Below are 27,669 nucleotides of genomic sequence, written 5' to 3'. Positions count from 1 at the left end.
TACCTCTGTTCATTACTGCTTTACAAAAATTTGGTGGAGCTGTCTCATCCCATGATACCTTATCTTTTCTTCTTTTTGTCTTTGTTAATTAATACTTTTCTTTACTCCTTATGATTATTTATTGAGGTCTTGTGAAGGTGACATTGGGGCAGGAGATAAATGTTCCATCTTTATCTGCAAGAGAAAACAAGAATTTTTACAAGAATTTTTCTTTAACGAAAAGGCTAAAACTTTGTATTAGATTGCTTTTGTTCATTGTAAGTAATCTGGTCTGTTTAGCTCATCTGTTTGACAGAGTGCTAAAAGAATTGGTTTAGTGTATTGTTCAGAAGGGATCTGTTCTTTCTGTTTTAATGGGCCAAGAATAATATTGAGAAACATGTTTGGTGTAATTATGGCTGTTGATTTCCAACCATATGCATTTAAGCCACTAAGCCTCCATTCCCTGCCATGGTTCCTCCCCCATACCCCTGAAAAAGAAAACAACTTGAAACTTTAAAATTTTAAGTAACTTTATGCTGCTCTGATTTATGTTCATTAAAAAATCCTCAAGTGATTGTTGTCTGGAGGCACTGTTCATAGGGCCCCTTGGAGCAGGGATGAAATTGATCAGGTTGTCCTGCCAGAGACTCCATCCAGATTGATAGTGAGGACTTGGGTACTCTTAAGAGCTCTTTACCCTTTCTTTAACTTTGTGGGACTCAACACTAAAACTTTCCCTTCTGATTACAATATTTACATTTAAGAGAAGAAATAATATCTAACATTTTTAAAAGAAAAATGAAATGTGAAAAATCACCTTGATTCAATCATATTGATTAAAAACATTTAATTTGTTTTGTATAAAAATTTAAAATTTAGTGATCTGACCCATCTTGATTTTTTTTTTCTGGTTATAAATAATACATAAATAATTTTTATTTAGAAAATTAATAAAAATGTATGAAGCATGTAAATATTAACATTTTGTTCTTTTCTTTTTTGCATCTCTTTATATATCTCTCCATACACTTGAAAAGGATGCTATCATACGTACAATTCCATATATTTATTGGAAAATCAAGATTTGCTCATCTATTAAGTACATATTCATGTTTTACCTTTTCTATTATTGCCTTGTCTTTCTATATATTTACATATGTATAAAATAGTGTAATAGTGTTTCAGATTATTTTTCTACTTTTCCCTTGATTATTTTACTGTATATTTTGCCATGATAATTAAGTTTTTATAGTTAAATATATTTATAGCTTTTGGTAAAAAAACTTCCTAACCCTTTGATTTCTTTAACATTTAAGATTTTGATTCATCTTTTGTATGTGAAATCAGGTAAAGGTTTATTTTTTCTTTTTCTTAGATGACTAACCAGCTATCTTGGCATCATTTATGAAATTAAACATACAGTGCTCTTTTCTCATGCTTCTGAAAAACTTTTTTTTCATATGTCCATACATATATATTTTTTTCGGACAGGCACCGGGAATCAAACTCGGGTCTTTGGCATGGCAAGCAAGAACTTTGCAGCTGAGCCAGCGTGGCCTGCCCTGTGCATACATATTGAGTTCTATTTCTAGGCTTTTATTTTTTATTTTTATTTTGTTCTTTTGATCTATTTATCTTTTTTGATATCATTTTAATATACTGCTTTGATATTGGATAATACAATTCTTTTTTTTTTCTGTAATGGTTTTGGCAATTCATAGGCATTTACTCTGCTATATTGTAAGATGATTTTATTTGTTTTATTCGGTACTCCCAATGAAATTCTTTTTGGGGAATTAATATATTTACATATCAATTTGGGGAAGGATTGATATTTTTACAGTCTTAACTCTTCTCATCTAAGTTTAAATGGTATATCTTTCTCTTTTTTCAGGGCTTGTTTTATATCTATGAGTGAGAGCTTATAATTTAAATTTTTTATGGGTTTCTTTCTATTTTTATCTCAGGGTATTTTCATGTTTTTGTTATTCTTTATGATTGCGATATTTTCCCCATATTCCTTTGTGAGTGATCATTTGTGAGTGTGCAGTTCAGCAGCATTAATTACATTTACAGTGTTGTCACCATCACATCATCATTTATTACCAAAACTTTTTCATCATCCCCAACAGAATCTCTGTACCCAAGCAATAACTCTATTCCCTCTCTTTGACCTTTGGAAACCTTTAATCTATTTTCTATTTATATTATTTAGCTTATTCTAGATGTTTCATGTAAGTGGAATCATACAATGTTTGTTTATCCTTTTGTGTGTGTATTTCACTAAAAATATACCATGTATTTGTTTATCCGTTCACCTGTTGGTGAGCTCTTGGGGCGTTTTCATCATGTGATTATTGTGAATAATGCTGCAGTAAACATTGCTGTACAAGTATCTGTTTGAATCCCTGCTTTCAGTTCTTTGGGGTATATACCTAAGAGTAGAACTGTTGGGTCATTTGGTAATTCTGTGTTTTACTTTTTGAGAAACTCCAAATTGTTTTCCCCAGTGGCTGTACCATTTTACCTTCCTGACAGCAATGGACTTCCTTTTTGTTGGTGTAGTAGTTAGAACATACACAACATTTATCAATTAAGTTCACCATCTTGTATGGTCATGGTTCATGGTACCCCAAAATAATTACAATAGTAGCACCAAAGATCGCTGATCACTGATCAGCATAACAGATAAAATAATAGTGAAAAGACTTGAAATACTGTGAGAATTACCAAAATGTGACACAGAGACATGAAGTTAGCATATTCTGTGGAGAAAAATGGCACCCATAGACTTGCTTAATGCAGAGTTGCCACAAACCTTCAGTTTGTGAAAAACAGTATATACAAAATACAGTAAAATGAAGTGCAATAAAACAAGCTATGCCTGCATATAGATTAATTTCAGATGTATGCTGATTTTGTATCCTGTGACCTTTCTAAAGTCACTTATTAGTGCTAATAACTTTTTGGTAATCTTTTAGGATTTTTCACACAAGAAGTGTATTTTTAACTCTTTGAGGAATCTCCAAACTATTAGCCACAGCAACTGTACCATTATACATTCCCAACAAATACGTTAGGGTTTTTCTCTGCCATCTTGCCAAGACTTGTTATCATATGTCTCTTTTATTATAGCCGTCTGAGTCTGTGGTCTCATATCCCCTTTTTTCTTTTAAATGTGTGGTTTAGGAAGAACAGTTAGAAGCCATTTTGTCAGCAGCAATTCACACAAGTTCCTTGGGACTTTTGACTGGATGTATCAAAAGGTGGATCACAGAAGGTAATGTTCTGATTTTCACCTGTTAAAAATTTTATTATAAATATTTTTAATTTTAAATTCACTGTTTTAATTAAATTTTTTGTTTTAGGGTAATTGGTGATTCACATGCAATTGTAAGACATAATGCAGAGAGACCCTCTGTATTTTTTTTACCAAGTTTTCTCTAGTGGTAACATTGTGCAAAACTGTAGCACAATGTCACAATTAGGGTATTGACATTAATATAGTCAAGACACAGAACATTTCCATCACCCCATGTTGCCCCTTTATTGCCACGCCTACCTCCTCCCATCCCTAACCCCTAGAATCCACTAGGCAATTCTTTCTCTATGATTTTGTGATTTCACGATTGTTCATAATTGTGAAATTCGATAATATGGTACATAGCCTTTTGGAAATGGCTTTTTTTCCCATTCAGTATAATTTTCTGGGGATTCATTCAGGTTGTTGTAAATTTCACTATCTCTGTACACATTTTTGCTTTGAACCATTTGAGAATAAGTTGAAGGTTTCTTACTTCTGTACCCGTAAGCATTTCAGTTTGTGTTTCCCAAGAACAAGGACATTTACTTCCAAATCACCTTACAGTTACAAAAATCAGGAAAATTAGCATTGATGCAATGTTATTATCTAATCTAAAGACATTATTCAAATTTTATCAGCTGTCCCAGTGTCTCTTACATCAATTTTGCATGTATGCGTGTGGTGGAATCCAAAATACAACCCAGAATCAAGCTTTGTATTTGGTTTCATGTCTTTTCAGTCTCAGTTAATCTTAGACTTTATCTTTCAACAAATTGACATTTTTAAAGAATAGTGGCCTGTTATTTTGTAGACTGCTGCTCAGTTGGGTTCATAATATTTCCTCATGATTAGATTCAAGTTTAACATTTTGATGTGCGTACTACATAAAATGCTGTTCTCTCTGATGTGATGCACTGGTATCAATTATTTTCATTAATAGTTTGGTTCATTTGAGTAGAGTACTATCTGCCAGGTTTCTCCATTATAAAACTACTACTTCATTTGCAATTAATGTTCATTCTTTATTTTTTCTTTATCTGTTGGTAAATAAGAACAACCAAATTCTGCTGCTAACTTGCGTTTTGTTCTTGAATGGACCTGGAATAAAGTGGTTCTCACAAAAGAAGAATTTGACCGACGATGTAAGTAGTATAAGTCTATGGATTTAGAACAGAATCTAATATTTAAAAAATGAATTTTGATTTATATTTTAAGTCCATAATATATTGTTTCAGGGTTGAATTTAGTAACTCAGTCATGGTAGCTGTCTTGAGCCTCCCAAATGGTTAATGGAGATTTTTTTTTTTATTGTAAGACTAATTAAATAAGTGTTTTAAATATATTGGAAGTAAGTTAAGTGAAAGTTTGGTTTGAGGATGGATTTTGGAATTGAGCTTTTTTCCTTGACCAATTTATATGACTTTCCTGTGTGTTCCCATCTGTATTGCATTGCTTTCCTCATTCTGTATTTCTTGTAATAATTTCTTTCTGTCCTTTCTAGGTTCTCTGAGGGTATTTGAACCATTTCTAGCTTGTCTTTGTAAATGTCATAATGCATAGAATAATGCTTATGGGTAGTAGGAATTTGAGAAATTTTGCATTTGTGATTCTAATTCATTCATATAGTCTGGAAACTAAACTCATATTTTGTCTTTGCAAGGTGCCCCATTATTTGATGGTTCATGTCACTTTATCGATCCACAAACCATACAATCTATCCAGCAGTGTCATCTGCTTCTTAGCAACCTTAATACAGTCTTAAGCTGTTTTGCATTAGAGGCCCAAGAGGTGACTGAGAGGGGTATGTTCTTTCTTATTATATAAATGTGTATTTAAGTAAATTTTTCTTTTGGCTGATGGAAAGACTAAAGTTTCTATGCCTTATATGAATCATTGTGTCAAGAAACCATTACTTCTTTTTTTTCTTTTTCATTTTTAAACGGTTTTCTTCATCTATCATCCAGTCCAACCTAAGTAAAAAATCAGTGGTTCCCAATATAATCACATAGTCATGCCTTCACCACCATAATCTGTATGAAGATGTTTCCTTTTCTTCTGCGAAGAACCATTACTTCTTAAATGCTAGTATTTTTTTATGAAACCATAGAATGTTATTAGATGTACTATGAGCTGGTGCTTAAATATGCTTGGGAAATACTGGAGTTAAACTAAATTGAGATAGCATACTTGCAGTAGAATTTCAGTTTTTAAAATAGTGTGTATATTTTTATTCACAGAGATTGTTCTGCTTTTCCTCTTTGTTTTGTCGTTTAAACAATGAACAGAACAAAGGAAAAAGCACTTTAACGGCCTAGTTTATTTAAACAGCCTATATTAATGATGATAGTGCTAGTTTATATTAATGTATAAATTTGAGTTCTGAAATTAGCCAAGTGGAAGTATATTTAAGATGGAAGTATATTTTCCTAAAATACCTACTTTAGTTAGTGACTTATTTTATTGTAGCATTTTGGAGATTTGCTTGTCAGCATTTTGGGCCAGAATAAAATAGATGCAAGCTACATTAAACAAATAAACAAACAAACAATATATATATATATATATATATATAGTTAAGAAAAAATAACACCATGTAATTAATTACCTTTTGAAAACTGTTAAGTTTTTCAGTTTTGATTGATAAACTGAAAATTAAAGAACTGATTTTATTTTTCTTACAGGTCTGTTGGACTTAAGCAATAAGTATATGGTTACCCAACTCATCTGTCAATATGCACAAGTGGTTCTTTGGTTCTCTCATTCTGGGCTTTTACCAGAAGGCTTAGGTAAAATATTTACATAATCTATAAACATTAATTGAAACATTCTTAAAAATCTGTATTATTGTATTATTCTGTTCTAATGCTTCAGGTTCCCTTTCTCTTTGTGTTTTTTCTTATTCTTACCTCCTTTTTTATTCTTCCTTACTTTGTATCTTCTTCAGTGCCTCAGCCCATGCCCTGCTACACAGAAGGTGTGCCTGCATGTTTATTGAATTGAGTAACATTTAGAAGAAAAGCAAATTTGAGAAAACATGGCTTCTAAAAATGGGTTCAACAATATCACCAGCATAGTTGATCCATAGAACCTGGTTTTTATAATTTAATTTCCTTATCTCTTTCTCTGTAAGAGCTCTTTTGCCATCCTTTAATGACCCCTTTTACCTACTAATTTATGCCAATACTAGGAATTAAGCAATTAGATATTTACTGTATTTGTTTTGAAGACATTTCTAAAGCCTCCAACGTCTTGGATCAGGAAGCACATTAGAGTTTTAGAAGTGTTTCTGCCATTGTGCCTGTTATTGATGTTGCTCTAATTCTTTCATAGTTTCTTAACGAACAAAGAATGACCATTTCTTGCTTTCAAGTTATCACTTGTACCTAAAGCAGTAAAATCATTATCTAGATCAGCCCTTTCAAGGCTTTAAGCCACCATTCTTGTTGGTTACAGATTTTGAGGAGAGGTTTGGTTTTCTCAGTTATGTATCTGTATATAAAGGGATGTTTATTTTTATTGCTTCAGTTCAGCAAGCTTATGAATTACTCATTATAAGTTAGAGAAAAATATCAACATGTTTAACCTTAACTGTTTTGGGGATATTTTGGAAATATTACTAGCTTTTTTTCAACTCTTAAAACAAATCTAGATGATGGTGTGCAGTTGTCAAGATTATGCTACAACTACCCTATAATTCAGAACTACTATACCAGTCGTCGACAGAAGTGTGAACGTTTATCAAGGTATCACAAATCCAGAACCTTCAAAACACATTTTAGAAATTACTTCTGTAAGAGGCCAGATAGGCCAGGTAATAGAGTTCATCATGTTAAAAAGTGATTAAATGGGTGGAATTCTTAGTAAGGTATCAGAATTTTTTACCAGCGTTGCTATTTTAGGTATAAAATAAATGTTTTTTTTAATTTTATACTTGTTATGTCCTAAATGAAATTCCTTACTATCAATTATTTATTAGAAGTTCAGCAGTTTAAGCATTTTTTTTTCTGAAAATTTGTGTTTAGAAAAAGACTAAAAGCTATTGTTAAAAGGTATAAAATATATTGCCAGTTATTTTGCATTCTTTGCACAATAGTTACATATCAAAAACTGAATCACTTTTTACTTTTATTCTTTTTAATTTTACCTCTCTTTTTTAAATATATACCTGAAAATTTACCTGGTTGATTCCTTTGAAATAAAAAGTAGAATTAATAAAAGAAAGAATATTTTGTAGAGCCTTGGCACTATCTAATTAAATGGCCCTCTCCTCAAATTGATATAAACAGAATTGTAAAAGCACATAGCATTTAGAGAATGATTCACAAACATCAGAGTCACTTGGGAATTAGTACTTTAAAAGGCTGTGCCTGATGTATTATGATGTTTGACAAATTTTAAGAAACACTGCCTTAGAAGATCTAATCTAGGATAGCACATTTTATTTGAGATTTGATTAGGCATTCTAGATCGATTATTAAGTGTTTGTTCTTGGGCTGATGCAAAGCATTCTAATCCAGTTTGTTCAGTGTAATGTCAATGTGAAGTTTAAAAATAATATGTGCAGTGGACGTGTGGTGGTGCGACAGTGGCTCAGTGGCAGAATTCTTGCCTGCCATGCAAAAAAATAAATAAAAATAATACATGCAATGGATGTAAAGCATGACTCAGGAAAAACTCAGCACAGTTATTATTATATTCATGAAGAAACAGGACAATATCTGCTTTTTACATTTTTGGTGCTCAGTAATACTTTTTTTGAATGAAACAGTTACTAAAGTGAAATGAATTGCCCAATAATGAATTTAAAATTATAACTCTGATTTGAACCACTGTATTATTTTCACTGCTCTGAGTTGCCATACTCTATGATAATTTGCTCAGCATAATGAAAAATAGTCTTAGTTATTTGGCTGGCTGGTCCATATTCTCCTCAGGGACTTGAACTTGACTATCTGGCTTGTTGATGACATAATTTAAGCCAACTTCATGATTTATGTACTAGTTCTCCTTGATGTCTAGATGATGCTAAATGAGGTCTAGTTCTCAACTCTCCTGTCACTTTGATAGTTGCAAGTATCACTTTTTTTAAGTGTTCAATACTTGTTTTGGTAATAATAATGAAACTTATATTAAGTCCTTAATGTTGTCCTTATTCCAGAGGGAAGTGGAATCCTGATTGCTTAATGATTGATGGAATGGTTGCTCAGTTAGGAGATCGCATTGAGACGTTGTGGAAACGAGATGAAGGAGGCACAGGAAAATATCCTCCTACTAGTCTACATGTAGGTTTGCAGTAACATGATATCACTTAAAGCTTTGAAGAGTAAACAGGTTTGGGCAGGGTAGGAGGAAGCAAAGCATGCTTATCTGTATTTTTCACATGTGGCACAAGCTTGGAAAAAACAGGGAGCATGAATGAGTGAATAAATATATAAAATATGCTGAAATTTTTATTACTTCCTTTTATAGGCACTACTTGACATATACCTACTAGACCACGTTACTGAATCAAACAAACATTCTGTTGTATCCTTTTAAAATTATTCATACGTTACCAAGATCGTAAGACTGTATGGTAGAAGGGTCCTTATATCATTTAATCCATTCTCAATTTCATATTTGAATTTCTTTTAAAAAAAGGGGTCTTTCTTAACCTAGGATCATTTGGTAGGGTTCAGATGGTCTATGGTTAACCTGAAATTCTGTGCAAATTTTTGTTTTGTTTATTTTTCTAGAAATAGATTCCATACTTTGATCAAATTCTCAAATGTATCCTAGAAACTCAAAAAGTTAAGAAAAATTGCTCTAAAACATTGCTGGTGATTGGTCATTCTCAGTAGGTTTAACTCATATGCTGAATATGAGTACATTATAAATTAGTTTAATAATATGTTAGGCATTGTGTTTTAGTCCACTGGTCTTTGAGATAAGATTTTTATGCCAGTGTCAGCTTCTTTAGTCTAAAAATGTAGTTCCATTCCTAATTTATATGATAAATGATGTGTTTGCTTGAGCTGTCAGCTTTTGCTAAATTTCGTCTATAGCTTTGCCAAGCTAGTGACTTCATGAAGAAAGTATGCGTTAGTTCATCTCCTTTGTGACGATACTATTGGGAAAGAATGAAGTTGGTTGTGAGACTTGGCCCTATCCACATTTCATAAAACTGTACTTCTATAGCTCAATGTCCTTGATAACTTTGTGAATGCTAGAAAGAATTCTTTCAAGCCATGTTTATGCTGCATTCTGTAGCTACTATTCTAAATAGATGTGTATGAACTTTTGGTTTTGTTTTTTGTCCTTAATCCTGTAATTTTTAAAAGACTATTTACTTGCTGCTTGATATTATGTATTCCTTTCCAAATAAAACGGATACTTCAATTGAATCTTTTCCATCTGCCTTTGCCATTTCTTGGGGCCAGGTTAAACTTATTCAAGGTTTTTGGCTGTTAGATCATAATGACTATGAGGTAAGTCTGTTAGGTTAGTTTATTTCAGAATGTGAACTTTTTTTTAATTATTAAAATTTTAGAAAAATAAATAGCTTAATTAGGATTGGTATAAAAATGTGATGCAATCTACATCTAAAAGTAATTTAAGAAGAAATCACTTGTAAACAGCTAATCAGGACCTTCACCAAGCAGGAAGACTATGAAGGAAAAACAGTTCAGAACCCAGGTTCCTTAGTTTCTAAAGAAGAAGATGAACAAATAACATTTGCTAAGAGTACAGATATGGTGATTGTTATTTTAGAGAAATGTTTGGGGTGCTGGGTGAATTGTAGAAAGAGCATGATTTGGCATTTAGGTATGGATTTCATGACAGAAAGATTTTATACAGTAGTTTAACAAGATCTCAGAAGTATGAGACTTTTGATAAGAATTTTATTCTTTAAAATAAGATATAGCATATATTAAAGTAGATCTTTTTAGTTTGTATTTGAACTTATTTTCTCTGAATTTTTATATTGTCCATTGTAGTTTTTAGAGTTACCTTTGTTTTAAAGGTTAGCTGCTTTGTCTGAATGCAAAGCATTTTATTTGTATTTAGCACTTTTTTATCATTTTTGCAGAGTGCTTTGGATCTTCTGTTTCATCCAGCTACTGCAAAACCTGAGCTATGGCAACATTCAAAGATTATTCAAGCTTTTATGAGTCAGGGTGAACACAGACAAGCCCTCAGATATATTCAAACAATGAAGCCACCAGTGTCCAGTGGTAGTGATGTTATCCTTCACCTCACTGTTTTGCTTTTTAATAAGTAAGTACATCTTTGAGATTTTGGTCAGACTTTTAATCATGTATGTTAACAAAATGAAATTTATGAAATAGATCATGTTTTACTTCAAATTGCATTATATATTCTTATTCTTGATCTTTCAAGATTAAGAAAATTGTGGAGCACTTTTTATCTAGAATAAAATGGATAAGAAGTACCTTGAGTAAAAGAGGAAAACAAACTGATATTTTAAAATTTTATATCTGTTGATAATTGGCAACATTGACAGTCTCTTGCATGGGCACTTAAAGATTGGTTATGTTTGAAATGGAGCCAGGAATTGAGAGGAAGAATGTAGTCATATAGAGTTTATAGATTTTATTCTTTGAGGCTTTATTACAGTGGTGGTGCTCTGATAATTTTAGGTTAATATTGATACTTGGGTATTGCAATTCTTTGCATTTGATTTTGTTTGTTTTGCATGGGCAGGGAATCGAACCTGGGTCTCTGGCATGGTAGGCGAGAACTCTGCCTGCTGAGCCACTATGGCCCGCCCTGCATTTGATTTTTGTCATTGCATTTGCCATTGCATCCTTATAGAAAGAAAATCTTGAAACATCTGTTCAAATGACTTAAGAAAGTGTTAACTTTCAAGTCTTCATACTTTGAGAGAGTGATATCTTTATATTGCTTCTTTCTTCCCATTATTTTGAGGTTCCCTAATCAGTATAATATATTTGCAGCTTATATTATAGCAATATATACATCACTGTCAGTTAAGTTGACATGATTAGAAATATGGTGGTGTGGTTAATGAATTTTTCTTGTTAACTAAGGTAGATGTGAGAATTGCTTGGAGCTGAAATTTCCTACTAGATTCTGTTTTATACAACCCTGTTTGTTTTATACAACCCCCGATTGGTTAGTTCTTTTTTATTTTTTGAACTCATTCACTCACCCCAAATTGTCATTTATGAACCAATTCCCACTGCAATGTCCTCTTTCTGAAAGATATTTCATATAAGTAGAAAAGTTTTGTAACTCTTTGAATAAACAGAATATATTTCTGAGTAGGGGACGTATCCCCAAACACCAGGCAGTAGATTTCTGAAGTTTGATCAGACATGTAATGTAGAGACTTTCAGTGTTTGGCTAGCTGAAGAAATCTGGAATGAACACTGCATTAGATTTTTTTCTGAGGTTTTTTAGTTGTACTAAGCCTAGTACCTTCTCACTCTTCAGTGACTTTTAAAAATTGGTACTTGATTTATTATTGATCTTACATCAGAAGAGTTGATGTTAGAGCCTTGTTGAAGTCTTGAATAACATCTTTGAAAGGTTACTGACTTTTCCTCTTTAAATTTTATTGCCCTTCTTTTCATCAATAACAGGTTCTTTTTTCCCTTCTTTTACTATATAAGGGAAGCCTTGTTTCTCTTAAGTACATAAAGCTTCCATTATCCAGGCCCAGAAAACCAGCATTGCAATGTGTCCTTTTCAGTAAGCATATATATCAAACAAATGAACACTCAATACCGTTTGGTGAGATTAGTTGTGTAAAATAATTACTGGGTCTGTAAATAGAGGGTGACTTGAATTTTGGTAAAAAAGTCAAAAAGGACACTTTTAAGACAATGAGTGTGATAGTTTTTATAGAAAGAAAGAAAATGACTAGGAGAAAACTGCTTTAGTTTTTGATTGGATAATTTAGATAGCCAGCCATAATACCTTGTCCAGGTGGTCATACAGCTGTATATTCTGTACTCTACCTTTTGAGAAAGAAACAGATCACAAGAAAACAAGCTGGTTTACAGGGACTTATTCCAGAAAGCAACATTTTCTGTATATGTGGTCAGTGCATAATCACCTAATTTCCCCCAAATACCTGCATCTCTAGTCCAACAGAGTAATTAATCACAGTGTGCTTGAACCATAGATGAGGGTTAAGTTCAAAAAGTATGGATTAAATCTGAGAGAGGTTAGATTACATAATGGTCTTTCTAGCATCTAGATGCTTTGATTGCATAACTAATTTTTAATGGTTGGAAAAGTTTTAATAGACTTTTGAGCACTGACCCCTTTTAAACCAACCCCATGCTAGATAAATGAGTTGTTGCTGTATTTTCTGTTGTTTTATTTTAATTTATATTCCTGATGATACTGTTACTAATTAACCTGCACCTTTGTAGAGTAATACTATTTGAATGGCCACTGATTGTAGCGAAGATATTCAACTACAAAAAAATATGTTTGAATTTATGCTTATACTGCTACTTTTTGGTTTTTGAGGGTAGAGTGCATGGTTTTGAAGGCTAAATAGCATAACCATTAAAACAATTCCAGGCAAGTAGCAAACCGTTAGTAAACAGTGGTGTGGTCAATTTTTATTTTTTTTGAAGTCAGCCATCATTGTCATTATTTATTAAACCTTCCAACTGGACTCCAGACTCTGGTCTCTACCACCTTTACTTTACTAAGATTGTCTCTCTCCTTCTCTAAAACTTTTATGCGGGCAGCTTTTCAGTTTTATGACTTGTATTTATGTACATACAATCATAACTATGTTTGCTTGTTTTGCTTCCAAATTAACTGATGAACACAGTACAGTGATAAACAAGGTAAACAAAGACATTTGATTTTCAACACAGTTGTTCAATCTTAGTATCGTAATGGTAAAGATCTGGAAAGTCTTTTCATATAGACATAATAATTATGTCTTGTCTTTATCTTTCTTTTTTACTTTCTGTGTTTTTTTCCTGTGGAACTTTTTCCTTTAAGCTTTTAATTTTGAAATAATGTAGGTAGGGGGTGAGGAGAGAAGAGTTATACCTTCTGGAGAAGTTGCAAAAAAAGGGAACAAAAGTAAATATCAAGAAGCATTGTTACAAAGCAGTTCTATAGCTAATTCCTTTATTTTTTTCTTTTTATGTATTTTTATTGAGATATCTTCACACACCATGTAGTCTATCCAAATATACAATCAGTGGTTCACAGTGTTATCACATAATTGTGTACTCATTACCCTGATTATTTTTAGAACATTTGTATTACTCCAGAAAATGAAATTTCAAACAAAAAACCATACCATTTACCCCTTCCTCTTACTGACCACTAGTATTGCAATCTACCCAATTTTAAGACCTATAATAGAGGTAGATTAACTAAGACAGTATAGAATTGACATGTATGTCAATGGAACAAAACAAAACATCTAGAAGTAGATCTATACAAATACGGGCAACTGACTTTTTTCTTTCTTTTTTTTTTTTTTTATCAAAGATCAGGGCTACTGGATTACAGCTCAGCAACTTCAGGTATTTCCTTCTGGCTATTGTAAAGCACTAGGCTCTAAAAAGAAATATCTATATGCTGAGTCACTAGTCACAGTCATTTATTAAATCCTAATTTCTCAGTTGAACTTCCTTCCACTCATTTGTTCTTTGTTCCATCTTCAGGGATATTTGGACAATGACCATTTTAAATTCTTCATGCTTGAAAGGGGTGTTGACCTTCTGGGATAGAGAAATGAACCTGGTGGTTGCTCTTGGAGAGACTAGTACCTCTGGGTTTCAGGACTTATCTGACCTATAAGCAATCTGGAAGCTTTAGCTGATTCCTTTCAAAAGGGAAGGAAAGGTAACCAAAGCAGAAAACATTAATCTGTGTGTTTAAAAAAAAAAATTATCAATACGTACATCCAAAACTATGGAAAACATACATATTCTAGGGATGGAGGATGTTTGGATGCTGTGGTCATATGACAAAAGAAAACTGACAAGGACCTCTGTTCCCCAGCTTTATTCAAGTCTTACTGCTAATCCATTCCTGTTCCAGGCTTCTAAGCAATAAGATATTGTCCGTAAACTACTTTTAGTGCCTCTGGTGATAGCAGAAGCCAGATAGAACTGGTAAGAGTCTTACTCTGTTATTACCATGAGCTTCCTTCAGAGCTCCAAGGATAAAGGCTGATTCTCAAAACAGAGAGGACCTTTCCTCTTAGCATTGATGTGAAAGTGTACTGCTGTCCACAGGGCCCAAGGCCTGGGTTGGATAGTAGTGATAGACTTTGAGGGACAAAGCAATCAATGATGAGAAAGTAGCTAATTAAGGAAGAATGCTTTGTATTCAGACAAAAGCATCTAACCTTTAAGAACAAATGCAATACTAAAAACTACAATGGACAATACAAACATTTAGAGAAAACCAGTTCAAACACAAACTAAGATCTAGTTTAATGTATATATATTTTATTATTAAATTAAAAATAATTCCAGACCTAGTTTCATTAACCCCCCTCACCCATCTACAACTTAAAGTCAAAGAATATCATATTCCCCAGAAAAATACCCCCCATCAGTACCTCTTAGTAGCATCTGAGCTTCAAAATCATTTCACCACTGTGGGAGTCAAGACATAGGCTGCATCCCTGTTCCTTTATTAAGTGCTCAGTGAATTGGGGGGAAGGAAAAAAAAAAGCTGGGAAGGCCTGTAGGGCCATTATAATCACCCCAACAGAGGTCAGAGTGGGAGCAACTAAGCCTGATTATAATTCCTTCTCCCAGCCCAGCCCCAGACTTCATGGGGAAGATCCACAGTTTGTGTGTGTGTTAATTTTACAGGTGCCTTCTTACTTTAAAAAAACTAATTTTTAAAAATAAAAATGGGAGAATTTGCCCAAGTGGCTTCCAAGGACAAAATATTAAACTCTACTCACACCTCTGCTGAGAGTGTCTCTTCAGCACACTCTGGCAGCTTCTGGAGCTGAAGAGGCAGGTTTGTAATCATTATAAGTAGCACAAAAAGCCTTATCTTAAGGGGCTCCCCTTCTCTCAAAAGCCACCTGGTCTCCTCTTCCCTTACCTGACAATGGGGGCAAATGGGATGCTAATCTCCTCAGTCCGCAGAACAGCAACATCGCACCATTCAATTCATTTTCTTTCTTGGTAGTGTGTTAGCAAGCAGAACAGCAACATTGCACCATTCAATTCATTTTCTTTCTTGGTAGTGTGTTAGCAAAAAACAAAACAACAAAAAAAGCGAAATTAACTCTGGGAGGGATGGGAAAGCTCAACCACAAAACTATTTTTCTAGCATAGGTCCAAAATTGGTTTTGACATGAGTTGTTTGGTTTTGAGCAGTTGGTTCTACACTAAGTGTAGCATTCAGAGCAGGACTGCAACCTGATTTGGTACTTTGACCCTCATCTCCTGGCATTGAGAGGGTCAAGGAAATATGACAAATGTGAAAATTCCAGCTGTTGTGGGAGAAACCCCTTCCTCCAAGTCTGTTTTGCATTTTTGCCGTTTTACTCACTCATATTCATTCCAACTTTTAGCCATTCCTCTGTACTAAAGATGGGGTTGTGATTAGAAGAAACAGATTAACATTAAAAAATAATAATAAAAGTAGGTGGGGTGGGGGAGAATTTTAAAAGAAAGGTGAAACAAGTTTGGGATAATTGGCCTGAGCATAAGTTGGACTTCTGTGTCCCTACTGGAACCAAAAGACTAGTTTCATTCCCAGCATCCAGAAGGCCAGGACCTGCTCTCAGTTTTCCCCTGGCTCAACATTATGCTTGTCATCATGCCTCTTCTTCCTCCTCCATGGGTAAATTCTAGGGTGATTGAGTTTCAAAGCTTTTCCTTCCAAGTTCTTCCCCCTTCCTTCTTTGAGCTCAATTTCAGTAGTAAACACTGCCTCCCAAACTCTTCAGCCCCAAAACCACCCACAGCTGCATGCTGTTCCTCATTTGATGCCACACTTCCTTCCCCACTCTGGGTTTAGTGCCTTAAAAATTTATGTCCCGATTTTGTTGGTTTGTCCAGAGTGATGCCCAGATAAATCCCAGAGTGATTTGAACAGTGAATAAAAAAGTATTTGCGAAGTCCCCTTCGGGGGATGGTGAGAATGGGGGAAAATTCAACTTCCCCAAGTTGAATTCTTGATATTCTCACAAGCAGTGTGGACAATCAAAGCTCTAGGCTGAACCCCCAATCTTGGGGTTTGTTCATATGAAACTTAACTCCACAAAGGATAGGTCAAGCCTACTTAAAATTAGGCTTGAGAGTCACCCCTAACAGAAATTCTATTGTTGCTCAGATGTGGCCTCTCTCTCCAGCCAGCACAACAAGCAAACTCACCACTCTCCCCCTGTCTATGTGGGACATGACTCCCAGGGGTGTGAAACTCCCTGGCAATGTGGAACATAAATCCTGGAATAAGCTGAGATTCAGCATCAGGAGATTGAGAAAACCTTCTTGACCAAAAGGGGGAAGAATGAAATGAGACAAATTAAGTGTCAGTGGCTGAGAGATTCCAAACAGAGTTGAGAGATTATCCTGGAGGTTATTCTTATACATTAAATAGATATCACCTTGTTAGTCAAGATGTAGTGGAGAGGCTGGAGGGAACTGCCTGAAATGTGGAGCTGTGTTCCAGTAACCATGTTTCTTGAACATGATTGTGTAATGATAGAGCTTTCACAATGTGACTGTGTGATTGTGAAAACCTTGTGGCTGAATCTCCTTTTATCTGTCTTATCAACAGATGAGTAAAACATATGGAATAAAGATGAATATTAGGGGGAACAACTGTTATAATAAATTTAGAGTGAAATGCTGGTGATCGGTGAGGGGAAGGTGGGGGGGGGGACTTATATCCCTAAGAGTCTTAGTCATGTCCTACTCTGGCAGTTGGGGACCTACTGCAGATGCTTCTGTTATTTAACTGAGTGCCATTTGTGTTTAAAAAAAGGTTTAACCGTCCACTGAACAAAGGGAGGATACACAACATCGTTAAAATTGATAATGCTAATTATAGCATAAAAACAAAGTTTAGAAGTACACATCAAAGGGCATACATTCTCCCCAGGACTTCACATTGACCTCTATCAGAGGTGAAGATTCATCTCACTGTTAAAGAAAACTGAAGTGAGATGACAGAGCAGCTGCAAAATATATCATAGCAGTGTGAAATAAAGAGAAGGTGGAAGAGAGGGGCCCATGTGTTTTCTTGTTGAGTTATATTTTTTGTCTTTGGTTTTTCTGTTTTGTTTCCCATATATAGTAGGCACCAGTACAGGCACTGCTTGTGATGGAAGTTGGGGGTAGTAGGAGAGGGTGGGGTAAAGGATTCAAAATCAGGGCAGTACAGGTGGGATCGGCATTATTTCTGTCCACTGATAGACTACAATATAGACTTGAGAGGGACCATGTCTAAAGGGTATTTCTGCTGCCGGTATCAAACTGGGGCTTTATGTCTTCTGATGCTAGTGTTTAAGTATACATTGTTGACATCTGATGTGCCAAAGATGCTACCCGCACAGACAGCTGGGTACCTCTGCAAAGTTGGAAAGCATGGAGTGAGTAGTTGTGCAGATGCCACCCTGAAGGCTACTCTGTGTCTGTGGAGCCTGTGTATGATGTCTCATAATGGTCTCTTGTTTACTGACATTGGACACAGATGGAGCTGTAATGTGGAAGAGTGCTACCTGCTGTTGTAATTTCTGTTCAGTTTCCTATTCCTGCTGTGGGGCTTTAACAAGAGCATTTTTCAGCTGGCTGGTGTTTTCAGCCTTTAGAACCTTCTTCTGATTGGACGTTATAATATGGCCTACACAGAATCTTAGTATCCTTTTGCTTCTATTGGGGGATGAAATCTGTGCAACACTGGGCACATACAAAGGGTTCAACCCACAGAAGTGAAATACAGCTTTTAACATTGCTATCAGTGACACGCTGTACAACTTCTTCCAAGCTTACCATGTAAGTGAACTCACTGTTGGCTGCAGTAGGCAGAAGGTGAAGCAGGAGAGCAGGAGGTTTCCACCTGTTTGCAAAGAGCCACTTTGGCTACAGCCTGAGAGTTGTAAGCATCAGTCATGGCACTGGGTGACCCACCTTCTCTTTCTGTAGGTAACTCTGCCTTAGTTTCTTTAACAACACCAGTTGGACTTTTAATCGCAGCTTATTCCTCAGCTGCTTGCTGAGTTGCTGTTGTTCCTTGATGCCTTTCCCCTTAAACATCTCTACATTGACTGCTTTGCATCTTTCTTTCATTTGGGAGCTTGAAAGGGGACTGGAAACCTCATTGTCAGACACAGCAATAATATCTGGGGAGGGACTCAGCCTTCCTTGGTCTGACTCCGTTCGTCTGCCACTCTTGTCCACAAGCTTATCATTGATATTTTCTTTGCCTGGCCTTCTAGCAGTCCTGCTGTCTTCATAAAGTCAGAGATTCCTTTGAGTTTCTCTACATAGCCCTTCACACCACTGCCATACTGTATGGTGGATAACTTGTATGGCACCTCAAGGTTTGCCAGATCCTTTCTTTTGAGTAGTGCCAACATCTTCAGGTGTTCAGTGGCCTCATAAGTCCCTCCATTTTGAACCACTTTGCCAGAGCATCATTGTGCTCATCTACTGGTTTCCAGCTCCATTACAACACATTGAGGTGAAAAGCATTCTCTGTCATTCTCTCCATCCTGGAGGTGTCGGTGTAGTTCCCCACTAGCTTCTCTTCAAGCAGCAGCGGAGGCATCACAAAAGAAAGAGGTGAGGGTAGGGGAGGGGGTGGTTAGACATAGTAGGGTGGGCATAGCAGATACTGAGGTATCTTTCGTAGGTCTGGTCTAGCAAGGACATTCCCTTAGCTTTTGTTTATCTGGGAATGTCTTAATATCTCCCTCATTCTTGGAAGACCATTTTGCTGGATATAGAAATCTTGCTGGATATAGAAATCTTGATTGACGATTTTTCACTGTTAGTACTTTCAATATTTCGTCCCACTACTTTCTTATTTCCAAGGTTTCCAATGAGTGATTGTCACTTAATCTTATTAAGGCTCCCTTGTATGTGACATGTTGCTTCTCTCTTGTGGCTTTCAGAATTCTTTCTTAATACTTGAAAACTGAGAGTTTGATTATAAAATGTCATTGTGTGGGTCTAGATGGGTTTATCCTGTTTGTAGTTCCTTGATTATATTGGATGTATTTATTCATGTTTTTCATTAAATTTGGAAAATTTTCAGCCATTATTTCTTTAAATATTTTCTCTGTTCTTTTCTCTCTTCTTCTGGAGTCCCACAGTGTATATATTGGTATATTTGTATTCCTCAACAGGTTCCTCATGCTCTTTTTACTTCTTCATTTATTCTGTTCCACAGACAGAACAATTCCATTTGTCTTACCATCACTGATTGTTCTGGCAGCTCCCATCTATTGTTAAACCCATGAAGGAAGTTTTTTTCCTCTAGGGAATTTTTTTGCGATCTTCAGCTCTATTTGGTTAGTTCTAGTAATTTTTACCTCCAGATTGATATTCTCTCAGTGTTATCTGTTGTTTTCCTAATGTCCTTTAAGTTATTTGTCCATATTTTCCTGTAGCTCTTTGAATGTATTTAAGACCATTTTTTAGGACTATAAAAGCCTTTGTGTGGTATGTTGCAGGTTTGGTCCTCCTTGTTTATGGTTTCTACTGCTTTAATCTTTTCCTTTGTGTGGGCCATTGCTTCCCATGTTTTGTCACACCTTGAACATTTTGATATTTGAATGTGTTATCAGTGGTGATATTTAGACCCTGAAGCTTCTGTTAAACTTCTATCCAGCCATTGTTACAACAGGCATTTCCTTGAATGCTAGTAGTTAACATAAAAAGGAAAAAAAGTAACATCTTTCTCAGGAGTTGTAGATTGGCCTATGCCAGTGTTTCCTTCAGAGATTAGCCATACAGTGAGTTTAAGAATATCTTCAGGCAGAAGTTTAGGGTTCTCCCTGGTCTTTCCTATGCATGCATCATGTCCTGGGCATGTATTTATGGCCCTAGGAATTCCCCTTTTGCACAGATCTGAAAGTTCTCTCTTCTTTAGAAAATGCAGTTTCCTCATGGTCCCAGGCATTGCACGAGCTGTCCTACAGCCAGCAAATTGTTGCCCCAGGCAGCTGCATTTTGACTGTTCTATAGTATTTCTGCAGGAGAGCTCTATGATTTGCCTTCTGTATGCAGGGCAAATTCTTAGATGGTGAGACATTGATAAATGTCTAGTTCATTTCTTCAGGCTGCCACTAGACAGATTGGCACAAACATAACATGCTTCCATTGTATGCACAAGGGTCAATCTGTTCCCTTCAGAATCAAGACTAGGACCTGACTGGGAGCATGAGCCAGCTCCTTGTGAGGCCAGTGACGGGATGGGGAGGGGCTATCAAAGGTACCAGCAGATTCCTACCAATTTTTAAATTGCCTTTTTCTTGATTCACTGCTCATCCTGTTTCTGCAATCCTTAACTCTTTCTAGAGCTTTGAGAAATATGTTTCTGTGATTCTTCCTAGTTTAAAACTTTCATTGGGGTTGAAGCCCTCAAGCATCTCATTTACCGTCTTAATTAGCATGCTCATCTATACTCTTCAACTCAAGATGGCTATCTCATTTTCAGCTTTTTTCTTTTCTAATATGAAAATGTAAATCTGAATGTCTGCATACTGCTTTAGCAGCCCCGCAGTTTTAAATTATTCTGTTCTAATTATGCTTAATTTTCATTAGAATTTTTTTCTTCCGGATTAGTTATTTAGAAGTTTAAATTTCCAAAAATGGTATCTGATTTTTTTTTATCAGTTTTGGACTTAATTACATTGTGTTCACATAGTGTGATCTATGTGGTACCCATTCTTTAAAATTTGATACGACTTGAAGTATGTACTTTCAGCGTATTCTTCATGTATTAGATGAATTAGCAAATATATTTGTCCAGAAGTTTTAGTAATATGTATACAACCTAAAATTTCCCCTTTGCATTTTGAATATTAGGTACTTAAGAGTTTAAAATAGCTTTCTTTTTGGGGGGGTGACTTTAAACCTCTATTATATGGTAACCCTGTTTTATCATGACTGATTGTCAGTGCAGCTGGAGCAACTTTCTTTCCATTGTTATTTGTATCCAATGTATCTTTTCTTCATGTCTTTACTTTCACTTGAGTCCCTGGGTTTCAGTCTTGCTTGTTTACCTCTCTGGAATTTTGTTTTAATTTCATTTTGGTCCCAGCTTTGCATATCAAAAGATTGTTTAGTATAGCATCTTTAGAGCATTTGCCACAGGAGGATTTTTTAGGTTCTCTTTTCTGCTGTATTGCCAAGGACCTCCATATAACTTTTTTTTTTTAAGAAATCAAAATATTTATTCACATGATTTTAGTCTAAAGTCACAACTGTTAAATCTTCCGTGGGTACTAATTTAAGTGCAAGTGATGCTAGTTTTCACATTTGCTTTCTTAACTTCATTCAGAATAAAGGCTAATCAGTTGTTCTTGAACAAGTCAATGCAGCTTTGGAAAAGGGAAACATTGTTCTTTTGCAGATTCAGAAAGCTGTTCAAGTTTTTGGTAGCACTCAGCCAACTTCACATCTCTGCTTTTCAGCCGAGCCTTATCCAGAGGTTTATTGGAGTTTTCATAGTCAATGAGAGCTTTGGTACATCTATATAAGAGATTGTGAGATGAAAAGTACCAGCCATATGTTCCTTTTTTAAATGAGATTTATATATTTTTGTATATTTTTTATTTTTATTTTTATTTTTACGTTTTTTACCACCAACACAGTCTTTCAACAATTGGAATTGTTTTCATCATTGTTCTTCCATAAGAAGAAAAAGAATAGGGGAAATTTGAGGACTCTCTTGTCTTAAAATTTATGTTAGTGTTGATAATGTAACAGTTGCATATAAATTATGTACTCTCCTGTCATGGGAGAAACTGAACAAATTTTGTCATTTGATTTTTGCTATCAAGTATATTCTACATACCATTATGAGATTGGTATTTGATAAATCCTAAATAAAATGAGTTTGTCTTTTTCCTGCTCGTGTATCTGCTCTCTTGGGAGTGGCTGTCAGAATCAACTAGAAAACTAAAAAGTTGATTCTGATAACCACTCCCAATTGGTATCTTAGTTTCCTGGCTGCCAGAGCAAATACCATGCATTGACTTGGCTTAAACAGTGAGAATTTATTGGCTTATAGTTTTGAGGCTAGGAGGAATTCAAAATCAGGGCATCTTGAGTGGGCCATGGTGGCTCAGTAGGCAGAGTTCTCAGCTGCCATGCCAGAGACCCGGGTTTGATTCCTGGTGCCAGCGCATGCGGAAAAAAAAAAAAAAATTCAAGGCTTCTTCAAAGTGGTACTTTCTCCCAGGCTATTGCATTCTGGGGCTGGCTGATGGTAATCCTTGGTCCTTGGTTTTTCTGTCACATGGCAGCCTCTTCTGGCCTTTCTTTTGTCTTCCAGGTTCCATTGACCTTCAACTTCTTGCTTCCTAAGGTTTTCTCTCTCTGTCTGAATTTCATTTTGCTTATAAAGGACTCCAGTAGTAGGATTAAGACCCATTCTGATTGTATTAGGCCACACTGTAAGTGAAGTAACCTTATCAAAGAGTGCTACTTACAATGTGTTCACACCCACAAGAATGGATTAAGTTTAAGAACATGTTTTTCTGGGGTACTAACCTCTAAATTATCAGGTGGAAAGTGAGGAGGCAAATAGGCTTTTTGTTTTTGGAAATAAGTAAGATATTTACACGTTTTAACATTCGGGAGGCACAGGAGGATATATACTGTTCACTCTTGGTACATAATCAATGTTAATAATTGTCACTGTTGTCTTTCCTGAGATATTCTGGACATGTGTAAGCAAACGCATATATATTTTTCCCCCATCACTCCACTGCTTTTTTTCCCCCGCTGCTTTTTGTTTTTTTTTTTAATACAGCACACTGTATGCCCTTCTGTAATCTGCAGTTTGCAAATGACAAACTTAAGGGATAAAAAACACCTCAAGAAAGGGCTAATTAGCCTAATAAATAAACGGAAAAGCCAGAGAAGGAATTCAATGTACAGGCCACAAAAGTAGAAATAGTTATTTTTTAAAAAGATTCGTTCTCTTAATATAGTGAGACTGCGCACATTAATCACACTAGGCTTTGTTCTTTTGTCTGTGACTTATTTCGCTCAACATAATGTCTTCATGGTTCATACATATTTTTGCATGTATCAGAACTTCATTTCTTTTTACAGCTGAATAATATTCCATTGTATGTATATACCACATTTTGTTTATCCGTTCATCGGTTAATGGACACTCCAGTGGCTTCCATCTTTGCGGAAATTGTGAGAAATGCCACTATGAACATCAGTGGGAAAATGCTTGTTCAAGTCCCTGCTTTCAATTCTTTTGAGTATATACCCAGAAGTGGAATTGCCAGTTTGAGCACTTCCAATATACTGTTCATTTCTGATGAGAAATCAGCCCTTTATCTTATTGGGATCCCCTTGTACATAACTTATTGATTTTCTCTTAAAACGTTTAGAATTTTGGCATTGGACAATTTGATTACTAGGTGCACAGGCACCTATGTTTGTCGGGCTTCCTGAATGTGCATATTGACATCTTTTGCAAAGTTTGGAGAGTTTTCTGCCATTATTTTTTTTTCAATGTTATAATTCAAGGACAAACATATTTGTAAAGAACTCAGTAGAAAAGTATATTCTTTTTACCCAGACAATTAACATTTCTCTTGCTCTTCCTTCATTCCTGAATGTGCCATTTTTCCTTATGATTTCATTTCCCTTCTGTTTGAAGAATTTATTTTTAAATTGTTTTAGACCAGGTCTGCTGGTAATTATTCTCTTTATTTTCCTTTATCCGAGAACACTTTTATTTCACTTTCATTCCTGAAGGATGTTATCACTGAATACAGAATTCTAGATTGATTGTTCTTTTTTTCCAGCATTATAGAAATGTGCTACTCCCTTCTGGCCTCTGTGGTTTCTGCTGAGAAATCCACCATAATTTATATCATTTTCCCTTTACAGGTAAGGTGTTGTTTTTCTCTGGCTACTTTCAAGACCATTGTCTTCAGTATTTAGCAGTTTTGTCATGATGTGTCTAGGCACATATTTCTTTGGATTTATCTTGTTTGGAGTTAACTGAGCTTTTTAGCTGTATGTTTATGCTTTTCACTAAATTTGGAAAGTTCTTAGCCATTGCTTCTTCAAACATCTTTTCAGTACCTCATTTTCTTTTCTTCTGGTACTCTTTGATGACACAAACGTTAGACCTTTGTTATTATCCCACATGTTTCTAAAGCTATATTCATTTTCCCTCCAGATCTTTTCTCTGTTGTTCAGATTAGATAATGCTTATGGTATATGTTCAAGTTCACTGACTCTTCTATCATTTCCATTATACTATAGAGACCATTCAGTAAGTTTTAAATTTTGATTACTGTGTTTCAGTTCTAAAATGTCCATTTCATTTTTTCTTACACCTTCTATTTTTTGCAGAGACTTTTCCCCCCTTTTGGTTTCAAGAGGTTCATGATTACTTGCTGGAGCAGTTTTATAATAGCTGTTTTAATGTGTCAGATTATAATATCTGAACATCTCGGTGCTGGTGTGCTGATTGTCTTTTCCCACATGAACTGAGATTTTTCTGTTTCTTCATGTCTCAAAGATTGTATCCTTGATATTTTGAATGTTGTGTGAGTACACATTAGGTCTCATGGAGAATGTTTATTATTTTTTTGTTTCAGCAGGCAGTGAACCTGATTAGGTTCAGGGCTCAAGTCCCAGCCTTCCTTCTGTGAGCCGACTCCAGTGTCAGTTCAGCTTTCAGAATCTTTGCAATGCTACATAGATCGATCTCACGTGTTTGCCTCCCAGTTGCCAGTTTGAGATCTAAGTAGTGGTCTATCTTTGTTCAGTTCTCAAAATCTTTGGTATGCTAAATAGGATCAGATCCAAATTATACACAACTTGGGGAATAAACCCAGAGGTTCATAAAACCACTTTATAGGGTCACTTTTCTGAATTCCTTCCTCTGCAGTCTCCCTGGAACTTTTTGATTACTTCTTTTGCTCCTCTGGAGAGATGGCTGAGTCTTCAGTTACTCTGAGTGCAGCTGCATATGCACCCACCATCAAGTGACTTCATCGTGTCTACAAGGTAGAGCTTCTTGGCCGTGTGGCTGAACTTCTCCCAGATTTGGTTATGTGGCATGGTGAGTTCGGGATAGAAAGAGAGGGGAGAAGAGAGGCAAGGTCAGAGAGGCAAGCCACAGGACCAGAGGTGTCATGACCTGGCACATCTACCTACCTACTTCCCACGGCCACCATACTCCTCTGCCATTATTATTTTTTTTTTAACTTTTTTTATTAATTAAAAAAATTAACAAACAAAACATTAAGAGATCATTCCATTCTGCATATGCAATCGGTAATTCTTAATATCATCACATAGTTGCATATTCATCATTTCTTAGAACATTTGCATCAATTTAGAAAAAGAAATGAAAAGACAACAGAAAAAGAAATAAAATGATAACAGAGAAAAAAAAGATTATACATACCATACCCCTTACCCCTCGCTTTCATTTACCACTAGCATTTCAAACTAAATTTATTTTAACATTTGTTCCCCCTATTATTTATTTTTATTCCATATGTTCTACTCTTCTGCTGATATAGTAGCTAAAAGGAGCATCAGACACAAGATTTTCACATTCGCAGAGTCTCATTGTGAAAGCTATATCATTGTTCAATCATCATCAAGAAACATGGCTACTGGAACACAGCTCTACATTTTCAGGCAGTTCCCTCCAGTCTCTCCACTACATCTTGAACAAGGTGATATCTACTTAATGCATAAGAATAACCTCCAGGATAACCTCTCAACTCTGGAATCTCTCAGCCCTTGACACTTAGTCTCATTTCACTCTTCCCCCTTTGGTCGAGAAGGTTCTCTCAATCCCTTGATGTTAATTCTCAGCTCATTCTAGGGTTTTTTCTCAGTCCCTTGATGCTGAGTCTCAGCTCATTCCAGGATCTCTGTCCCACGTTGCCAGGAGGGTCCACACCCCTGGGAGTCATGTCCCATGCAGAGAGGGGAAGGGTGGTGAGACTGCTCGTTGTGTTGGCTGGAGAGAGGCCACATCTGAGCAACAAAAGAGGCTCTCTTGGGGGTGACTCTTAGGCCTAAATTTTAAGTAGACTTGACCTATCCTTTGTGGGGTTAAGTTTCATGTGAACAAACCCCAAGACTGGGGGCTCAGCCTATAGCTTTGGTTGTCCACACTGCTTGTGAGAATATCAAGAATTCAACTTGGGGAAGTTGAATTTCTCCCTACTCTCACCATTCCCCAAAGGGGACTTGCAAATACTTTTCCAGTCACTGATCAAATCACTCTGGGATTCATCGGGGCGTCACTCTGGACAAACCAACAAAATCTAATATGCTACCTGAGATTCCAAGTACTTATGACATTCAATCAAACTATCTACATGAGTTATATTAGGAAATGCTCTAGTCAAAATATAAATTTTGTAACAAATAAACATTTTTTGCTTTAGTCTCACACATAAGGTGACATTTTAAACTATTAATTATCATCTATTTTCAACACCATACAATAATGACATTGCTTTGTTCTTCCTCAGGCAAAAACATTTCTTAAATTTGTACATTGTACATTTCACTATTATTATACACTCTAGGCATTCCTAGATTATACCATCTCGATCTTTACCATCTATCTTTCTTTCTGATTTCATTTATGTCCCCAGTCCTCCTCCCTCTATCATTCTCACATGCAGGTTCATTCAGTGTTTTAACATAATTACATTACTGTTAGGTAGTATTGTGCTGTCTATTTCTGAGTTTTTATATTCAGTCCTGTTGCACAATCTGTATCCCTTCAGCTCCAATCACCCAATATCTCACCCTATTTCTATCTCCTGATGGTCTCTGTTACCAAGGAAATATTCTAAGTTTATTCACTAACGTCAGTTCATGTCAGTGAGACCATACAGTATTTGTCCTTTTGTTTCTGGCTAATCACACTCAGCGTAATGTCCTTAAGGTCCATTCATGTTGGTACATATTTCATAACTTTATTCTGTCTTACAGCTGCATAATATTCCATCTTATGTAAATGTAACAGTTTGTTTAGTCAACTGTCTGTTGACGGACATTTTGGCTGTTTCCATCACTTGGTAATTGTTAATAATGCTGCTATAAACATGTAAATGTCCATTTGTGTCCTTGGTCTCGTGACCTTTGAGTAGAGACAGCATATACATGGGTCCTGTTTTTTAAACCATTCTGCCAGACTATGTCTCTTGATTGGAG

General features: G+C 35.5%; 1 protein-coding gene and 2 pseudogenes across 6 annotated transcripts in view; 1 reads left to right on the top strand and 2 right to left on the bottom strand.

Moving 5' to 3' along the window:
* The window catches only part of AHCTF1 (AT-hook containing transcription factor 1), a 125,449-nt gene that overhangs the window by 41,284 nt on the left and 56,496 nt on the right, over positions 1 to 27,669 (top strand). For all 6 annotated transcript variants that reach the window (XM_077168542.1, XM_077168543.1, XM_077168545.1 and 3 more), the window contains exons 13-21: positions 3,172 to 3,262; positions 4,339 to 4,428; positions 4,947 to 5,087; positions 5,968 to 6,072; positions 6,936 to 7,029; positions 8,445 to 8,568; positions 8,756 to 8,812; positions 9,607 to 9,753; positions 10,356 to 10,543. In XM_077168542.1, the coding sequence (XP_077024657.1) occupies positions 3,172 to 3,262; positions 4,339 to 4,428; positions 4,947 to 5,087; positions 5,968 to 6,072; positions 6,936 to 7,029; positions 8,445 to 8,568; positions 8,756 to 8,812; positions 9,607 to 9,753; positions 10,356 to 10,543 (1,037 nt within the window). The remainder of the gene's footprint in view (positions 1 to 3,171; positions 3,263 to 4,338; positions 4,429 to 4,946; positions 5,088 to 5,967; positions 6,073 to 6,935; positions 7,030 to 8,444; positions 8,569 to 8,755; positions 8,813 to 9,606; positions 9,754 to 10,355; positions 10,544 to 27,669) is intronic.
* Positions 17,666 to 18,394, bottom strand: LOC143689486 (transcriptional repressor p66-beta pseudogene; annotated as a pseudogene).
* Positions 18,397 to 18,982, bottom strand: LOC143689481 (transcriptional repressor p66-beta pseudogene; annotated as a pseudogene).

Source organism: Tamandua tetradactyla, chromosome 7 (assembly GCF_023851605.1).
Source record: "Tamandua tetradactyla isolate mTamTet1 chromosome 7, mTamTet1.pri, whole genome shotgun sequence".
In the NCBI taxonomy this organism is placed as follows: Eukaryota; Metazoa; Chordata; class Mammalia; order Pilosa; family Myrmecophagidae; genus Tamandua; species Tamandua tetradactyla.
This window is presented reverse-complemented; position numbering and strand designations above follow the sequence as displayed.